Raw genomic sequence first — 20245 nt, forward strand, 5'->3', positions numbered from 1 at the left:
ATATGAAGCTGAGCTCAGCTATTTGCCAGCTTCTTGTTTGAAGTTTCCCATTCCATCTTAAATGGGTTGTAACTTCTGCACCTTTAAGGTGGAACTGGAAATTTATCTAGCTGGCTACCAAGACATTTAGCATACTGCTAGCATTTCTTTATTTTTGATATGATAATATATTGAAATGGCATTTAAACTAAGCTAATACAATGAGTATCAATATTTTTTAATGGAGAAAATACTCAAATTTTGGGTTTCTTTGGTCGCTTGTGCAGCCATATTGACGGTTTTTCTTTTTTCCCCTCAAAACTTTTTGGTGTGTGCCTCTGAAAAGTAGCCCTAACACTTCACCCTACCCCTCCATCTCAACAAAAATTGGGACACACTTAACCCTCGGGGTAGGGGCGAGGGGTGAAATGGAACTGGGCCAATATTTACATATTACTTGAAATTAATTTATTTTATAAAAGCAATGAAGTGTTGGTTTTAAATAGTAAGGGGCCTGAAAGCGTAGAAAACGTAGCAAAACAGACAAGTCAGTACAGGCTGGTTTGTCTGGTTTGTAAGCACTCAGGTACCTTAATTTTGTTAATGCAAACTTAATTATCGTCTGATACCATGATAATGTGATATATTCAGAAATACGGGTTGCAGAAATGTGACAACAATTGGTAAAATTGATTGAAAAGATAGAAATACTGTAAAATCATTCAAATGAAGGAACTTTTGTATTTAATGAAAACACATGCTTCATTATTAGTGATGATCATCAGTTTTAATGTGGGACACAATCCAAAGTTTACAGCTTCTCTGGGTTGGTAGCTACATAACAGGCTCTTCGCTGCATTTAATTTTTAAAAATAACTGAAAAACTCGGGCCTGGCTTTATGAGCGATTTTAGCTTATAAGTAGAAAAAAAAAGAAACATTTATACATGGACAGTTCACTGGTTGTCAAATGAATGGGAAGCTTGTGATGCTTAGCATAGTGTCTGTTTAGGAGGAAAGTCCCACCCTTCAATAAAAAGAACCAGCCAGCTTGCTGGCAAAGCCACAGGCAGGAAAAGAGACAGCTTTGCTGTGGAGATATGTGCAGTAGCCTGAACAAGCTGGAACAACATGTTATTTTATCTGAACACTGCAATCTGTTCATCTGATTTTTATTTTAGTTATGTGATTTTACCAGATTTCCTCATTCAGCAAGATATAGCTTGGTCTTAAATGAGTGGGAATAACTGCCTGCAGGCGTTGCTAAGATGGCCACATAGTGGACTCTCTCTCTCATAAAGACTTGAGTAGAAAACACTTTTTGAGCAGCTTAAACATCTACTTCAGCCAGCACAGAACCTAATATAAAATCTGAAACATGGTCACTCTCCCTTTTACTGACTTGACTTGACTTAAAGGTTATTTTTCATTTTGAAGAGGATCTGGTTAAGTGCTTTTTCTGCTCTCCTGCACTGCTCATCACTGACTGTTTAAACCACATTTAGTTTAGCTGATTAGACCAGATCCTGCATTTTATTCTACTTCACATAAAAATAATTGTTTATCAGTTGCTGATAGTTGCAGCCCTAATAATGATACTGAATTTATTAATACTGTCCAGCACTATTTCAAGTGTTTGGAAGTTTGTGTGAGTAAGGACCTCACCTGTTTGGTTGAATTTCCACAGTTATCCATAAATTCATTGTTATGTTCCTGTATGGGTAGGTCTTTGCAATTTGTTGTATGTTTGCACATCATTCTACTTCGTCAGGCTCAGCTGGAGCAATCCAATTAGGCCTAATAGTGCAACCACTACAGATCAAGAAGTCTTTGAACTGATGAAAAGCCATGTTGAATTGGCAATAGGTCTGAGTTTCCACAATCTCAAATTACATCTACTCCAGTTCCTGGAGCCTAGTGAAAGTATGTTTCTGCAGCATTTTATGTATTTAATTTTCTCTGGAATTAGAATAGCAGTAAAGTTTATCCGCAAAAAATAATCCACTGTTTATTTTTCAATAAATGGCAAGCTAGTTACAGTTGTAATACAATTAAGTATGCTTGATTTTAATTCAACTTTATCAATGTACTTTACTGCACAATATGACTTAAATAAGGTGCAAGAGGTGCAAAAAGAATGTTAATGTATTGTACTGTCCAAAAGCCAGAAACCACTTTTTATGTATTTAATTACCAGTTAATTAAGTGTCCATAAAAAGCCAGAAAATGTATATTTAACAGAAAATTACACAGACGCATATACACTAAATATATTTAACTTAATTAACTTAATATTTAGTGTGTCCACTCTTCGCCTTTATTATATATTCCATTCTTGTCAGGAGACTCACTTTCAGTTTTTTAATTTTTTTAAAGAAATCAGAAGAGCTATTTTTCTGGGAAGTTGGTTGCATTTTCTGCTTCTCACCATCCATGTAATTCCAAACACATTCCAGGTGTTGAGGTCTGGACTCTGGGGTGGTCAGTCCATCATTCTGAGAAAACCAGGAGCTTCTTTGTTTGATTTCTTTTTTGGTCCGTTTCCTTTTCTTAGTAAGGGCTTCTTGACATCTGCACTCGACTCATAGCGCCGAGTTGCCTCCTGACAGTGGAAGGACGGACGGAAACACCTATGGATTTTTTCAGCTTGATTTGCGCCTTTTTCTAAAAGATGTAGGTACCATTTATCTGATGGGGACAGTTTTGGTGGTCTACAGTGTCTTGAAAGGTTTTGGTAGTCGACACCATCTTGAATGTTTAAATATTTTTTTTAACTCCAGTTTTGGAAACTCCTGTTTTTTTTTTCAACTTATTGAATTCGTTAAATCCATTTCTTTCTTGTGGAAATGGATTATTGTACATCTAATCTCCTGAGAAATATAATAATATGAAAATAAAGAGTCCATTTTGACTGGGAATTAAATAAACGAATGGTGGTCTCTGACTTTTGGACAGTACCGTGAGGCCACCCATTTTTCTTAATAAGTGCGTGTCTTCATGGGAATTTGCCCAAATGTTTATCATGGCCATTTTCACTCTGAGACAGATTTAAGTAAAGACATTTTACTCACTTGTCAACAAGCCTAAAAACTCTTAAAAACATTTGTTTAATTTTAAGCTTGTATTGAGTCAATAGAATCTGTGTATGCTGTTGAAATTGCAACAGTTCCCCTAATTATGTTGCTGGCCAGCCATTCAACTGCTATTGATGCTGTTCGTTGGATTTAAGAAGGGACTAAAAACAATCTCCCTCCATTCCCTAGTAACTGTTGCTTAAACGCTTTTACCATGGTGATAGTTTCTAAGGTGTTTGATATGAGTTACGTAATTGGAGGGGGGGAAATGGTAATAAGGTTAATTTGCATTCTCGACATGTTCTTCCTTTAACATGTGAAGCGCGTCCTCTGCACTCAGGCTCCTGCTGTTTTTTTTTATGCCCTGTTTCCTTTTCCCTGATGGCTCTCAGTATAAAGCCCAGGTTGAATATAATAGCTGCTCTGTGACCAGCAGCGTAGAACTCTGTTCTCCATATTAAGCACCAAAGTCAACTGTGGTACAATGATATAAAACGGATTTCAGTTCCCACAATACGTTTTTCATCGCCATTAATCATATCTTACCTAACCTATGGTTGGAGATGCATTTTAACTTGATAAGTTTCTAAGAGATTGATATGATTAACTAATGTTCCAATAACATTATAGATATAAGATAATATATCTGGAGATAATATATGGAATTCCACCAAAAAGCCTGTATAATGTAAATAAAGTCATTCAGTTTGCTATGAAATGGATTATTGTAGAGAAACCTACCAGCTTATGTTCTCCTTACAGTCTTGGTTCTCTTTACTGAAGGTTGTGATGTCTACAAAGCAAATATAGCCCTTTTAATGTCCCAAACAACCCGTGAACCCATGTGTGTTTTCTGAGTTTTTATGCTGATAATATTTGAATTGTGGTAAGTCAAAAAAATCATCTTTTGGTGCACCATTTTGCCATACAAGAGCCATGTACCTTTGCACCATGAATTAATTAAAAAACAATAACTGGCCCTAAAGGTTATGTCAGAATTATTGTATCAGGCATCAGGCAACATATTTCTAACCATTTCATATAATAACTTGCTATGAAGGAGCTTTCAGCGTCATCAAACATACTTCAGATGTTTGGTTCTTATCACCACTATTGCGATCATTTCTGACTCAGTGAGTTTCTCTAGAATATAGCATTTCACATCAAACCACTCTGAATGCCTTTGCTTACAACTTAACCATTTAATTATACATTTTTAAAAACTGTGGAATTCCCCTTTGACTTAAATGGTACTGTATATTCTTGATTTTAGCTTGTGACGCAAATTAATTTCGTTAGATCTTCAGTGAAATCGTCTTGGTTAGACTGTGTTATTTACATAGTAAAATACAGTAGTTTTAACAACAGCATTGAGAAATCACATTATTAAAAGAGAAGAGCTGATTAAAAGGCAGAAATAGCTGCAGTATGTGCTGCTGCATCAAAGTGTTAATATGACTAAGACATGTTAGCTGATGATGCTTGGCTGCATACTAATATATTAAAGCTCCACTGAGAAATAAATGCAAATTTCATGTCTGATGACTGGGGATCGAAACTGGATCTCTCGCCTCACCAGTAAACACACTGCTGCTGAATGATGCAACTTTACATATTCCCTTTATCTCTCACACTCTCTGTATTGGGCTTTGCCTGGGTTTTTTCTGTCCATGTAGTATGACTGATTTGATCACCATTCAAGCTGATGATGCATAGCTGGAATACTAGTCACTTTACCTCGAAGCTGAATAAATGAGAGGTTGGGCTCTGGCTTTTTGTTGTAAATCTCAAGTTCTGTTGTGCAGGTATTCATATTTTGTGTAAAGAAAAATTTTCCTTAATATTTTTTTTGACATTTTTGTCATTTTGTGAAATATTCAGGAAAAACATCAGAAATGCAGACTCAAGTCTTTTGATACAGAATGTAAATTAAACGGGAAAGTAATTAAATAATTGTGCAATTAAAATGCATTTTAAAGCAGAACAAATGTCATATCTCTAGGCTTCGTAGGTTTGCAACTCTCCTGAGTAGTAAATTAACTTTCACATGTGTGATGATGAGGGGGATTGAAACAGGTTTCTCTTTCTTCATAAACAAAAATGCTCTGACTGCATGGTGGAGCTTTACATATTCAACTCTACATAATAACAGCCTTATCTCTGTCTTGGCCTCGCTTGCACTGTTTCACTTCAAAGTTGTGGAGCTGACCGCACGTCACATGGTTCTGATATCTGAATAGATGGTCACTGCACTCTGACTCTGCTCTCTCTAGAACAGAAAGGTAGTTTTCTAGGCATTGCTTGTACCACCATGATCCTGACATATAGCTTAGTTTCTCCTTACTATTTTGCTGCTTTAAGAGGGTCTATAACATACATTTTCCTCTTGAGGACCACTTACAATGTTTGCAGGGTTTTATGTGCCATAACCAGTTTTAAGAGTACCTTCTCTGAAGCAAACTATAATCAAACTAGTGCAAAACAGCACTCTTTAGCATTTTTATTGTGTGCTGTGTGGGTCTTCTTTTTGTGTTTTGGCAAATCACTGATTTTAAGTGATAAAAGTTGTTTTGTTTTATTCATCCAGGCTGATGGGTTCTTGTCATTTATCTTCATTTGCTTATCTTGGCCAACGTGTAAACATCTATTTTAGCCAGCCAAGTCATAATTTAATAATTAAGGTGTTCACCACGGTGTATTAATTGTTTTTATATCAAAATGTCATTTGTTGAAATATTTATTATAACCTATGTTTATGTCAATATTATTTCAAGTTTTAAATATGATTTTTTTTTTTTTTTACCTAGTGACACAGAGCTTATGAACTGCCTGCCGCCAAAATGTGCCGACAGGACAGATACAAACCTTCTAGTGTTTGCACTTGTCCTTAGAATGTTTAGAGAAAGAACTTAAATGTAAAATGAATTAGAATAAACAGGAAAAGAATAGACTAATCAGAAGTAAACAAACACCCATGTGCTGTGACATCACAACACTGGCACACTGTGTTCAAGCCCCAACCCAGAAAAAGTGGATATTCTGTTCTTTCTGGCCTAAAACGCAGGTCTGGGCCTCAGTTTATAGAAAATAATTGTCATAAATAATTTTGGATGTTGGATATTTTGCCAAAGTTTTCACACATTTTATGTCTCAAACCTTTTGTATCTATCATGGTTGAGGATAATTTAATACATTCTGGAAAACATCTACTTTTTTAAAATTAAATTCAGTTCCCACTAATTTAATTGTGTCTAGTTTCACCGTCTAGGTAGGTCTCCTGTCACACAATACTACTAAGATAGGAGGGTGAAGATCATCATGCTCTTCCTCCAGGATGCATGAAGCCCTGCTACATCTCTTGAACTGCTGCCAATGCAGTGTCATTGCACAGCTCAACATGCTTGGAGAAGAACACTAACGGCTAATTCTGCTCTATTAGCGTTAGCTAGCATCATGCTGAGTGCAGAGCATCCCATCCTTATAGAGCATGAGAAAGATGATAATTATGCTCTTTTTGCCACAAGAATTCTCAGAATGTTTACTAGTTTTGAGGTTATTTATTCTTTTACTTATTTTATTTTGCAGCCATGGATCCATCCATCACTCTGTGGCAGTTCCTGCTGCATCTGCTGGATGACCAGAGCCACCGGCACCTGATCTCTTGGACATCTGGCGATGGCGAGTTTAAGCTGCTGGATGCTGAGGAGGTGGCACGGCTCTGGGGGCTCCGCAAGAATAAAACCAACATGAACTACGACAAGCTGAGCCGCGCTCTGCGCTACTACTACGATAAGGTGAGAGCGTGTGGATATTGAGACAGTGGCAGAGTATGTAGGTTTTACAGATCCACACTTGTACTATTTTTCGTCTTTCTCTTTTGGAAATCCATTTAGCCTCAAACCAGCTTAGGCTTGTTGTGTTTATGTGAGAGGGAGAGAGAGGGAGAAAGGCTTGAAAATGAGTCACTGTCCTTAGAGGGACTTAACTTTTAATATAACAGTCTCTCTCACTCTGTGGCTAGGAAACTAGAGCGGAGAGTAAAGGTGGGCGATATGGCAAAAATGCAATTTTACAATAAAAGATATCTTCACAAGATGCAGTACTTATGGTGTTACACATCACAAACCTTTTTTCTCAGGTTTGCTCACAAGTTTGAACAAATATAACGCATCAGAAAATCAGAACACTCAGAAAACAGATTTCTTGGCAAATAAAATCATTTTACTTCCAGGATGGTATGTCTGATTTTTCAGATTGCTGTAAGGATATTCTAAGATTAGCTTATTTCTATACAATTTTGCTTTCATTTTTCATTCATTTTGTCTATTGTCATTTTCTATTGGCAGATAATTTTACTTCAAGCTAAATGATCTGCCACTAGAATAAGAAAATGGACCTTGATAAAATTACTTGAACAAGTAACTAACATTAAGAAATAAATTTTAAAAACTCGTTTATTTCTAAAAATGAGAAGTATTATATGTATCATCTTGATTTAAAGTGATTTCATTTGCCAATGTGCCATTTTTTGGAGTTCAAAATAAAGAACAGAAGGAAAAATCAAAAACTGGCCTTAATGGACTCCTTTAAGACTGACACAAAAACGTTTAATCTTCTCAGTTAATTACATGATTTTCAGAGCTTTTATTGACCTAAATGAAGTGATTTAATAAAATAAAACTTTTTTGATTTTTGTTTGGTTTGTTTCAGAAACTACCTCTAAAACAATTGGTCATGTTTTATCGATACTCTGATTGCACAAATCAATAATAAGCACTCACTGATCCAGTCTGTGCTCTGAATAAACTCAAATCCAATAATAAATGGAGGCACACACAAAGGTCTCTAAGGCCCAATCCCATTTCAAACCTTTCCCCTACCACTTGGCCCTTAGCACTCTGTTTTGCACACTCACTTCTAGGGGTAGGGTGTCCAACCACTACCGTTCCAAGGGGTTAGGCTGACACCCAAACAAGGGGTAGGGGTGAAAAGAAGAAATGGGATTGGGCCTGAGTCCACTGGCGGCAGATTTAAACAATTTTAAGGTCCTATCAACAGATTTTCAGCACAGCTTGCTGGCAAAACGAAAAATTATACTGTTGGGATACTGTTAACAAAGGGTCATAATGCCTGCCCCTAGTGAAAGATCATAGTTGTAGGGCAAAATAGTGGTTGTGAGACTGGACTCTTCACTAATTCATTTACATGTTATACAAACTCTATATAATTCACTATAACAAACTATAGAATTCACTAGATTTGACCTTTGCTCTGGTGTTTTAAATAGAATATAATAAAGAAGGTAAGCGGTCAGAAGTTCGTCTACAAGTTCGTGACCTTTCCTGACCCTAATTCGGCCGATGGGCTCCGAGGGCCTGAGGACGGCCAAAGGGTCGGGGTTGGGGAGAAGGTGGAGGTCTCTATTCAGCCCAAATCAGCAGTGGGTGCCGGTGCCACCACAGGCTGCCTGTCCAAGAACCTGCAGACGCAGCGCTCTTCCCCCAGCTCAGTGCAGCGTAGCTCCCGCAATGACTATATGAAGTCCGGCCTCTACTCCACCTTCACTATCCAGTCACTTCAGACACCCTGCAAAAGCTCTCCCAAACCCATCAAAACAGAGCTCCCTGTGGACAACACACCCAAACCAGCCTCCCTGGACCGTCCAGTGCACGAGGTGAGACCGCCAGGGGGTGGAACACTCTTGGGATTAATGTTAATCCAATTTACACAATTTTCCCTATATTCCAAATGTAGATGAGCCCAAACGTGCTGTTTTTTTGTTACTTTGAATTTGATTCAGATATGTACATTGGTTCAACTTGGTTGAAACATACAGCATCAACCCTATTGCTGTTGTTCATTTTACTTAATTGTGGTACTTGGTTGATGGAATGTACACATTTGAATAAGTCAACTCAAACCAACACCTTTTTTGGTGGAGGTTCACACTTGAATCACAAAGCTAATGTATCTAAAGTAATGGAAGTTTATGTACACCAGTTGACATCATGCATGCATCAAGGTGTTAAACAGACTTGTTTGTGTGGTTTCTAACACTCTATGACACACCATTATGTATGAGAATGGACAGAATTCAAGTTACTGACAGCCATGTGATGTACTTTTGTCCTTGTTTATAGATAACAGTAAGCAATGCATGCACAAAAGCAAGTCTATTTCAGACAACTTTTACATGTATTATTACTTAACAGGGATTTGAGGTTGATGGTGTGTTGTTTGCACAGTACTAATTAGTAGGGTTTAAGCTACAGTAGCTTTGTAGTTCCAGTGCAAAACTTAAGAAGCCAACTTTAAACACGAAACATGTCTTGGCTGATCCACTCCATCTGGGGTAAGGTTTTGTAAATGAGATTTTGGGTCAAACTGACATTGCATATCAAAAAGTTTCTGGAGTTTCAGTGTAGAATTTAGTTTTTGCCTTTCGGCTGCAGTGTGTGTTTCTACACTGCTCAAAAAAATAAAGGGAACACTCAAATAACACATCCTAGATCTGAATGAATGAAATATTCTCTTTGAATACTTTGTTCTGTACAAAGTTGAATGTGCTGACAACAAATTCACACAAAAATCATCCATGGAAATCAAATTTATTAACCAATGGACGCCTGGATTTGGAGTCACACGCAAAATTAAAGTGGAAAAACACACGACAGGCTGATCCAACTTTGATGTAATGTCCTTAAAACGAGTCAAAATGAGGCTCAGTATTTGTGGCCTCCACGTGCCTGTATGACCTCCCTACAACGCCTAGGCATGCTCCTGATGAGGTGGCGGATGTTCTTCTGAGGGATCTCCTCCCAGACCTGGACTAAAGCATCCGCCAACTCCTGGACAGTCTGTGGTGCAACATGACGTTGGTGGATCGGATTCAGGTCTGGGGAACGGACGGGCCAGTCCATAGCTTCAATGCCTTCATGTTGCAGCAACTGCTGACACACTCCAGCCACATGAGGTCTAGCACTGTCCTACATTAGGAGGAACCCAGGGCCAACCGCACCAGCATATGGTCTCACAAGGGGTCTGAGCATCTCATCTCGGTACCTAATGGCAGTCAGGCTACCTCTGGTGAGCACATGGAGGGCTGTGCGGCCCTCCAAAGAAATGCCACCCCACACCATTACTGACCCACTGCCAAACCGGTCATGCTGAAGGATGTTGCAGGCAGCAGATCGCTCTCCACGGCGTCTCCAGACTCTGTCACGTCTGTCACATGTGCTCAGTGTGATCCTGCTTTCATCTGTGAAGAGCACAGGGCGTCAGTGGTGAATTTGCCAATCCTGGTGTTCTCTGGCAAAAATTTCACAGAAGTTTGATTTACTTGGAGTTATATTGTGTTGTTTAAGTGTTCCCTTTATTTTTTTTCAACAGTGTATTTATGCTAATACTAATTACGTTCATGTATATGTATTCATGTGTCTTTTTTGGGTGTGATTTATGTTATTGTTGCCGTTGGTATGTGTTTTTTCATTAGGTGCGAGTGTGTCAACCTGAAGGGCAGCCGAGTGCAATGCAGAGCCCACCAACAGTGGACAACAGTAGTCTGCAAGTAATAGTGACCCACCCCTCACCCTGTGCCACACCTGCCCTCAGTCCACAAACGCCATCCGGTTCTACTGCTGCCACTACCGTGAGTATATGGCCAGAAATTTTGCTGTCATTACTAACAGCGCAAATTTTTGCAAATTGTTCTGAAAGAGAACTGATTGTCATTACTTGGCAATTAATCACAATCAGTACTGTCCTAGGGTAGAAACCGTCATTAAATCTGTTCATTCAGGTCATGATGGTCCCGGTTTCTGCCATTTGAGGCTGTACTGTGGTGTTGTGCCAGGTGAATAGATTAGGACCTGGATGTGAGGGATCACTGAGGACAGCATGAGCTTTGTTCCTGTGGTGCTCTGCATCCAGTGTCTCCATAGTTGGAGGTTCTGCTCTGATGATCCTCTGGGTCATCTTAACCTCTGCAGGGCTTGCTTGTCTTTTTCCATTGTGTTGCTGAACCAATCATTAACTGACAAGCATAAAACCAAGGATACCGAAAGACTTCCGGTGTGACGCAGCATGGTGTAGACGTGTTTTTGGAGCTCTCTGCGGAGCGGAGTTTTATTTGAATGTTTTGAGGCTCATTTGCACTTCTTGGTTGGTTTGTCATTGTACTTAATTTCTTTGTGAACTTTGTGGACTTGTTTGGTGGTGGTCATAATGCCTCCAAAAGCTGCTAAAGCTACCAAAGATCCCGGTCCCTCTCAGCTGCTTATACGGCGAGCTCTCCAACACACAGCCTCGCCATCAAGAGCCGTTACTCACCCTGCGGCTGAGCACCTCACTCCGGTTGAGACGCTGGACACTTCCACGCTGAAATCCGAGATTGCGCAGGCTGTGGCCGAAGAGCTGAGGGCACTGATAAAGTCCGAGCTACACGACATGAAGGTTGAAATTACTGCTCTAAAAACTGAGGTCTCAACTCTGAAATCCACGGTATCAGATATGGAGCACTCGTTGACCACGTACTCAGGGGATGTGTTAGCACTGCAGACTAAAGTGGAGCTTTTAATGAAAGAAGTGAGTGCACTGGATGCTAAATGTGATGACCTGGAGTCCAGGTCTCGCCGCCAGAACATCAGGATCATCGGAGTCCCAGAGGGGGAGACAGTGTCAGAGTTGCTGCGACAGGCCTTTGACTTGGACAAGGCTCCTGAAGTTGACCGCGCTTATCGCTCTATAGCTCCAAAAAGAGGCGACATCCCGCGTCCCATCGTGGCCAGGCTGCACTATTACTCTGACTGTGCTGAGATTTTAAAGAGAGCCAGGCAACGGCAGTGGATTACTATATCTGGCATGAGGTTCACGTTTTGCCTGATTATACCGCCAAAGTTGCGAGGGCGCGTGCAGCATTCAACGAGGCACGCAAGCTGCTGCAGGATGTGGAAGGGGTCCGCTACAGCCTCTTATTTCCTGCCCGGCTTCGGATCACCCATAATGGCACGCAGCACATTTTCTCTTCTCCAGACGAAGCCAAAAGCTTCATCTCTTCGTTAGCTAAGTAAAGAGTGGAACGGGTATGTTCGTTTCACCCTTTCCGTAACACGATCTGTTTATCCTTATAAGTCACCCTCTTGGGTGATAGGGTAGGGAAAACTGGACTTTTTACCTTTCTCTTTCTTTTCCTCTGTTTTTTGGGACTTGCTACTGTGCCCCCACATGACATTTTGATGAACACCTTGGTCGGGTTGCATCAATCTGAGTTTATAGGCATTTTTTGTAAAGGTATATCCCGGTAATGGTGGTTCACTTTTGTTAGGTATCCTATGACCGTTGTTATTTTTGATTTATAGTCAAGGGTATGTTTTAAGTTCACATTTATTCTAAGGTATTTCCTTTACATTGTTTGACTTTATATGTATTTCTCCATACAGTAGCGTATGTGGGGGCACATTTACAGGTATGGGTGTGCAGAGGCACAATCATCTGGAGGTGGAAGTGGTTTCACATGCACTTTTATAGTCGCTGTTACAGTTCATCTGCTCTGCAGGGGCTCTTTCTGGCTCTCATGCTGTGCTATCGGGGGTATGGCCTGTTCATAATCAGCTCAGACTTGAGCTACTACACTAGCCCTCACGTTGGGTTTAGAGGGCAGTGTTGGGGTTATAGTTGGGCAGGTTTAAGTTTGGGTAGGTTTCCTATTTTATTATTTATTTAATTTTTCCCTTTCCCCTACCTCTTTCCCTTCAGTCATCTGGTACATCTCTTTACTTTCACATTACAACTTTACTCTGTAAATAAGCACTGTGTTTAACTCTAATCAAGATAGGACTAGTATGAGATTTCTGAGCTGGAATGTGAAGGGGTTAAACAATCCAGTCAAACGGTCTAGCGGTTTAACGGTTTAACCCACTTAAAACGTTTAAATTCAGATGTAATTTTCTTACAAGTAACACATCTCAGAAATAGTGACCACGCTAAGCTAAAATGCCACTGGGTCACAGATGTTTTTGATTCAGCATTCAACTCCAAGACTAGAGGTGTAGCAGTGTTGATTAGGAGAGGGATCCAGTTTATCCCGGATAAAATGATTACAGATGGGAACGTCAGATACCTGATTGTTCGCGGCACCTTATGTAATACCCCTGTTTTGTTGGTAAACGTTTATGCTCTTAACTTTGCTGATCCAAATTTTATGCAAAAGTTATTTAGCTCTATTCCTTCTTTAAACACACATCTTTTAATTATGGGCGGAGACCTCAACTGCACAATTGACCCACTCTTAGACAGATCAGGCACTCGCACTTTGTCACGTTCTTTGACTTCTCAAGCAGTATTAGATTTCATGTCCAATAATGGGTTGGTTGACCCTTGGAGATTTTATAACCCGGCTTCAAAGGTATTTTTCCTTTTACTCTCATCCTCACCAAGTGTATTCCCGTATTGAGTATTTTATTATTGACGGTTCTCTCATTGGTAACGTTGTTTCTTCAGATTATCACCCTATAGTTATTTCAGATCATGCTCCGGTGACAGTAAATATAACATTCTCAAATTATTATTGTTTCCCAACTCTTTGGAGGCTTACCTCGCTGTTGCTGTCTGACGATGCTTTTAATAATTATATCTCGTTTTCAATTGACGAGTTTATTGCTATTAACAAGAATGACTCCATTACTTCTGTTTTATGGGAATCTCTTAAAGCCTACCTACGTGGACAAAGCATATCAAACACAGCATATCTGAACAGATCACATAAACTTCAATTGCAAAATTTGATGACTGAAATAATTGAGGTTGATAAACTCAATTCAACAAATCCAACACCCGCGTTATTGAAACGGCGCCTTGAGTTACAAACTGAATTTGATCTCACCACAACAACTGACGCTGGGCAACTGCTATTGCGTACACGTAGTAGTTATTATGAACATGGGGAAAAAACCCTCGAGACTTTTGGCCCACCAGCTTAAAAGACAAACTTCATCTCAATCAATTTCCCAAATTAAAGATTCACTTGGTGCATTATGCTCTGATTCACCATCTATAAATGCTGTCTTTAAGTCCTTTTATTCTACTCTCTACCAATCTGAATCCCTCTCCGATGATACCGAGTTGCTTTCATTCTTTGACAGTCTGGAGTTTCCCTCTGTGAATACTACAGCTATACACATTCTTGATTCGCCCTTAGAATTGGAAGAGATTTCTCTGTCAATCAATTCTATGCAAACTAATAAAGCACCTGGTCCTGACGGCTTTCCCGTTGAATTTTTTAAAAAGATTCAGTGATAGGTTATCTCCTCTTCTTCTCGATGTGTACAATGAATCCTTACCATCTGGATCTCTCCCTCCTACTTTTATGGAAGCATCCATATCTCTCCTTCTGAAGAAGGATAAGAATCCAACCTCCTGTGATTTATATAGACCTCTGTCACTCCTAAATGTGGACTTGAAAATCCTGGCGAAATTATTGGCTTTACGTTTGGAGAAGGATCTTCCTGAAATAATTTCTTATGACCAGAATGGCTTTATTAAAAGGTAGATCTCCTGCATGTTATTTGGAATGAAACAGATTTATTGGACATTGTTTGTATACAGAGCTGAGAGAGATGTAAGTCATGTGAGCGTTTAAATTGTAAGCTTTGTCTGTTCACAATTAAAACATAGTGTCATCTGCTGCCAAAAAACTAGATTTCTTAAATCAGAGAGTATGTGTCTGGCTTTAGAGGACTTTCAATAAAAAGGTCAACCAGCCAAAAAAATGACTACAAGAAGTAAGCTCCTCGGGTTGGCCTCAGATGTGACTGCTGTCACTGTGCTACAGAGACTGTTGTTGAAAGAGACAGATGAGGAGTGGGGATCAAAACTATGAAACATACTTTACTTACAGCTGTACAGAAGTGCTTTGCTGATGTGGAACAAAAACCCTCTCTTCTCCACTGCAACACTACTCAATCCTAGGTAACTAATGTAACATAGATAGCAAATGCACTTTATTTAAAATCAGCTAGATGTTAATGATTTTACTGTTTGAGGTACATTGCACGTATGTATATTAACTACTACTAAATTAGACTATTTCTAATGGCATTGGCGTTAATATTGATATTGATTCATCCTTACAAAGTGTTCCTTGTATTGGCCTTGGAACACTGAATAGGAGTACTGATAGGTAGGGCCAGACATCAGTAGATATATACAGTTTTGTTTCAAATGAGGGGCTGATGCTTACAATGTGTTCATGATTATATAAAACCAAAAAGTCAGTGAAATGACAAATATATAATGATGGGCTACTGAAAGTTCTGGAGTTATATTTACCACTTTTTACTAGTGTAAGTAGTATGAATGTTATGGATTATTATAGAGTGTGTTTTTGTTTTGAAGTATACTCACTTTTGTTATTAAGCAGTCAGTTTTGTTGCCTGGTTGTTGCAGCCCTAGATCACTTGGATATCTGTGCCATTTGTCTGGTTCTTGGATCTAGCTTTCCTGATTATTTTCCTCTCTTAAAATGTGCCCTTGTAGCAGGTTTTTCAGCACCATGCCTTGCTGAGTCCTATTTGTGCCAAGGCTGGCGGGGGGCACACAGCCTCCACAAAGTGACTATGAAAATATTACTGCACTGTAAAGAATTACATTATAATATCAGTAGTCTAATTGGCTTTGTTTACATTTGTTGTGATTCAGTCTCATATTTATAAAACATATTTATAATGACTTCTGTTGTCTCAGCAGCTTATTTGGCAGCTAAGGCATAGTGTTAGCCAATGAATTTTGTCGAATCCATGTCATTGTCATGCTGTGTTGGCCCTGGACCTGTTATGTCTCAATAGGCTCTGGTGTGGAAGGTCTGTTGTGAGTAACAGTCTCCCATATTTCTCAAAGCTCTGAGAGCAAGAAAACAGATCTAGGATCAGTTGTTTTTCATTCAAATGGAAATAAATACATGGACAGAGAACTGAGTCAGTGTTCTTACCACAATTTGCTTACGTAATATGGATTTATGTTTTTGCAGAACGTTCAGACACAGAAGAGCCAGGGATTAGGTGATCCTCCACAGATCTATCTGACCAGCGTATCTGACCCGGGCTCGCTGACCCCTCTCATCCCACTGACTCCTGTAGCTGCTGGGGACTGTGTGGTCAACCCTTCCCAGGGCCACCCTGTCTTTGTGGTAATAAAGCCGTCACCTGTAGGAGGAGCGAAAGAGTCCACCCTCTCAGCTGGAGAAGACCTGCTGGAGATTGTGGACCTGGACGTCAAACCTGAAGCTGAGGTGAGAGCTAAGCCGAGGTTGAAGCTAGACTATTGCTTTCCTAATATCAAGATATACTAGTCTTTAGGATCTAAGATCAGCCTTTTTTCTGTAGAACTGCTTCAAACATGTTAAGCGTCTTAGTGCTTGTTTTTTTTTTTTCTTAGTGGAACCTTCAAATCCACTCTAATGCATGAATTTAAACATGTAGCATGGAATACAACACCTTTCATTACATTATGTGCTCTGTAAATGGGACTATACACTCCATATAGCTCTCACAATGTTCCATACTCTCTGCTTCCTGCTCACTTTAGTTTTCTTTTATTTTTCTTGTCTTTCTGAGCAGAGATTTTGCCGTGGTTTTTAAAAGAACAATAAACACCATGAGCCTTTCAGAGGGGGATACTAAGAGTTTGCAGTTTTTCCTGATGCACATTTGCTTGTGTTGCAACCATGAGAAGAAAGCTGTGATTTGGTCAGCTGGATTTCTAATGTCCAATGCATGAATACAGTGCAGAAAATGAGATAACTCTAATTAAAAGCTTAATGCATTGTTGCAGTCCCTCAATTTCAGCCTCTCAGACTTTTACAGTGTAAAAGATGGCAGTAGCATGCTTGTGTTAATTTTTTGGTGTTTTTCAGCGTGTAAATATATATATATATATATATATATATATATATATATATATATATATATATATATATATATATATATATATATATATATAAAAATATGAAAGCAACAGCCATACCTTTTTTTTTTAAGTTTCTAAACTTTTAAGCTTAAACTTGGATAGTCTTCTTCAACTCATGGATATTATATATAGATTTATTGATAGGACATTTGGATACAACAATAGCTGACGAACATAAGACACAGAATAAACACTTTCATTCCAAAGTGATGTGTATTTATATTTGTAATTATTTTGGATTAAACAAGATTTTGAAGAGTAACAGTTGATATATAATTGAGAACAGAGGTGTTATTAACTGTAATATAACATTGCATAGTCTATTTCCTGTATAAAGCCCACTCTTGAAATTTCTTGAAAGTGGTGAGTAATGCGTTTTGAAGTGAAACCCTTCTGATACGTTACATGTATGAAGTTGATGTCACCAAATGTACCAGGTTTTTTCTATTCAAGTAGTCATTGGCAAATGGTAAATTTAACACGTGAACAGCACATACGGCTTGTGATGCATCACAACTCATGTAATGTGGAATAATTTGTATTGTCTGCTTTTCAAGTGCAAGTCTGCTTTGTGGTAAACCTAGATATTCAGAAGTTTACGAGTTCATGGGGACTGTCTCAAAGCACCTTTATTCTGAGAAGTTTTGTACTTGTCATCTGGTGATTCAGCTGTTTACATGAGCTTAAATAACTGAGAAAACATCTCTTGTATGTCTGTTGTCCTGTTATCATATTCTCACTCCTTTTTTCCAGACTCTGTCTACATCTGCTCCAGTGGCCGTGGAGGCTCCGGGGCCTGTGGATGCACCCCCACCCTGCCCAGAGCCCATGGCACAGCCGGTAGTAGAGGGAGAGCTGAAAGACGAGCCCGAGCAACCTGGTATGTCACGCTGTATTTCTTGTACAAGCTATCAGCTTGTGTATTTGATGCTGTGATGTATCTTTGCCTTGTATAATGCAATGAGAAAGAACTGACTGGCTAAAAAGAACCTGTGTGAAGTGGGGGAGGCATTATAAAGAGTTCTGATACAAAAATAGCCCTTGGCATGACATTAACGTTCGTAATCTTTGTATAATGTTTGTAATAATTGCTGTTTATTAGATGCTGTAGGAGTGATGAGCCTTAGGCTATACAGTTATATTTGTTCTATGGTGCTTTTGGGAAATTGGGCCCCTGAACAGTTTTGATTTCTTTTTGAAGTTCTTCAGAGAATAATACTGCACAGAGAATAATACTGCACTCCTTATTGTTATGACCCAGCAGAGGACACCAATACCCCTCCAGCATCCCACCCAGTGTCCACACAGGAAGTCCAGCCTCCAAAATCAAAAAAGCCTCGCGTGCTGGAGCTTCCTTCTTCTCCTTCACAGCTGGCCCCAGGCTTTTCGCTGGATAAGGTCAACGCTGCGGTCAATAGCCTTCTAGCCCCAGGCAGCGCCACTAACACCCTCACACCTACTGTCATCACCTCACATGCCCTGGTGAGTGACCTGCGCTTGCCCCGGAGCAACTTGATCTGGAAAAGATTTACATTCGCAAGCACATATTTAGAAATAAAAGGGAAGGTTTTGCTGAAAATGACTAGTAGCGGGGTAAAGTGATAGCAGTGCTTCTTCCTAGTTTGGTCTGCTTTGTAGGTTTAGAGATGCTGCTGGGAATAAGTAAAGATCAGTTTAAATATGTAAATTGTATACATTAAGCCATGTCTTTTTTTTTTTTTTTTTTTTTCTTTTAAGCTTTTGTTGTTTGACCCTTGTAATCCTGTTTGTATCTCTGTACACTACAATGTATTGTTTGTTCATGTTATGTATGCACCTACCATGTGTACTATTTTGTATTTTGCATGCTCATGTTTTTAATGCATCTACCATGGAAAAGAATTTGCTCCTTGTGGACAAATAAACTATCTAGTGTGGCTTGTTATTAGGCATCAGTGAAAAGATCAGATGCATAGCAGATATGTGTAAGATAAATTCTCTAGTTCTTATTTCCAGTCTCATCCATATTGGCATGGCCCACACCACTCTGAACCAAGCCACCAACATTGAAGAAGTCAAGTATTTTTTGAGCCAGATCAATTTTGTTTGCTGTCCTTATGTTTTAAGTAATTTACAGTAACTAACTCCTGAGAGGTGTTTGAGTAGCTGCTTGTGTGAATGTTAAGTGTTTCTTTGAAGGGTAACAATGACAGTGAGGGCTTTGGGAGCAGTTTTTGTTGAAAGGACACAGCTGTAACTGGTTTATTTTAAGATAAGAAAGATGGAAAAGTTGAAGTGGATGCACAAAAGTAAAGAATGGACAGATCAAACAGTGATAGAACATATTATACATTGTGATGACAATACAGGCTAAGTTAAGTCAGAGTGCAAGACACGAGCAAAAGGTCACAACATGAAAGAGGCAGAGTCAAAGAGGAGTCAGGCTGGGATCGTAAATGAGAAAAACGAGCAAGAAAACGAACCAGGAAGGCAAGCAATGGAACAAAAAGCTCAGTAATGGACAGGAGATTGATACAGCACTTTGCAAAAGGACTATGGAAACAAACAGATTATAGGGGCACATGAACAGGTGACAACAAACAATAATCAGGTGATCTGGAGCATGGATAGGTAGATGGCTGAGGATCTGTGGTCATGTGATCCCCCAGAGGATTCTGGGAGTTGGAGTTCTGGACGGGGTGAGGGGTGACATACATGTACATTTTATTTATATATATATATATATATATATATATATATATATATATATATGTGTGTGTGTGTGTGTGTGTGTGTGTGTGTGTGTGTGTGTGTGTGTGTGTGTGTGTGTTGAAGGCTTTTGTATAATCTTCTGTTCAAAATCTCATCACTGTCCAAAGGAAAAAAGTTTCCTCCAAAGTAGTTAGTTCTCAGGAGAACACAAAAACATTCTTGATTATTAATGTAAGATAATGTAAAGAGGTTTTATTCCAGGTCATGTTGGAGCATTTCTGTTTGTCCGTTCATCATGATATTGAAATTGTAGATTGAAACTCATTTACAGAGGAACTTTTTCTAATCCAGTTTAATGTTGTAACCCATTATTTTTTACACCTGTTTATGCACTACTTGACCTTTCATTGATGTCCATGTCAATTGAGGTTTGTAACTTCAGGCCTACTTTTCACAGATGCAAGTTTTGGACCTCACAACTATTCAATGATGACTCTACAAGACATGATTAGATGCATCATGAAATTCCAGATTTTGGCCATT

The 20245-nt window shown here is 39.1% G+C and overlaps 1 protein-coding gene across 2 annotated transcripts in view; it reads left to right on the forward strand.

Annotated features, from left to right (window-relative positions):
- Positions 1-20245, forward strand: part of elk1 (ETS transcription factor ELK1) — a 39117-nt gene that overhangs the window by 7779 nt on the left and 11093 nt on the right. The window contains exons 2-7 of one of the 2 annotated variants that reach the window (XM_017720434.2): positions 6638-6846; positions 8340-8726; positions 10545-10700; positions 16074-16334; positions 17765-17891; positions 18273-18493. In XM_017720434.2, coding sequence (XP_017575923.1) covers positions 6638-6846; positions 8340-8726; positions 10545-10700; positions 16074-16334; positions 17765-17891; positions 18273-18493 — 1361 coding nt within the window. The remainder of the gene's footprint in view (positions 1-6637; positions 6847-8339; positions 8727-10544; positions 10701-16073; positions 16335-17764; positions 17892-18272; positions 18494-20245) is intronic. The other variant, XM_017720435.2, reaches the window with a different exon arrangement.

Source organism: Pygocentrus nattereri, chromosome 28 (assembly GCF_015220715.1).
Source record: "Pygocentrus nattereri isolate fPygNat1 chromosome 28, fPygNat1.pri, whole genome shotgun sequence".
Classification (NCBI taxonomy): Eukaryota; Metazoa; Chordata; class Actinopteri; order Characiformes; family Serrasalmidae; genus Pygocentrus; species Pygocentrus nattereri.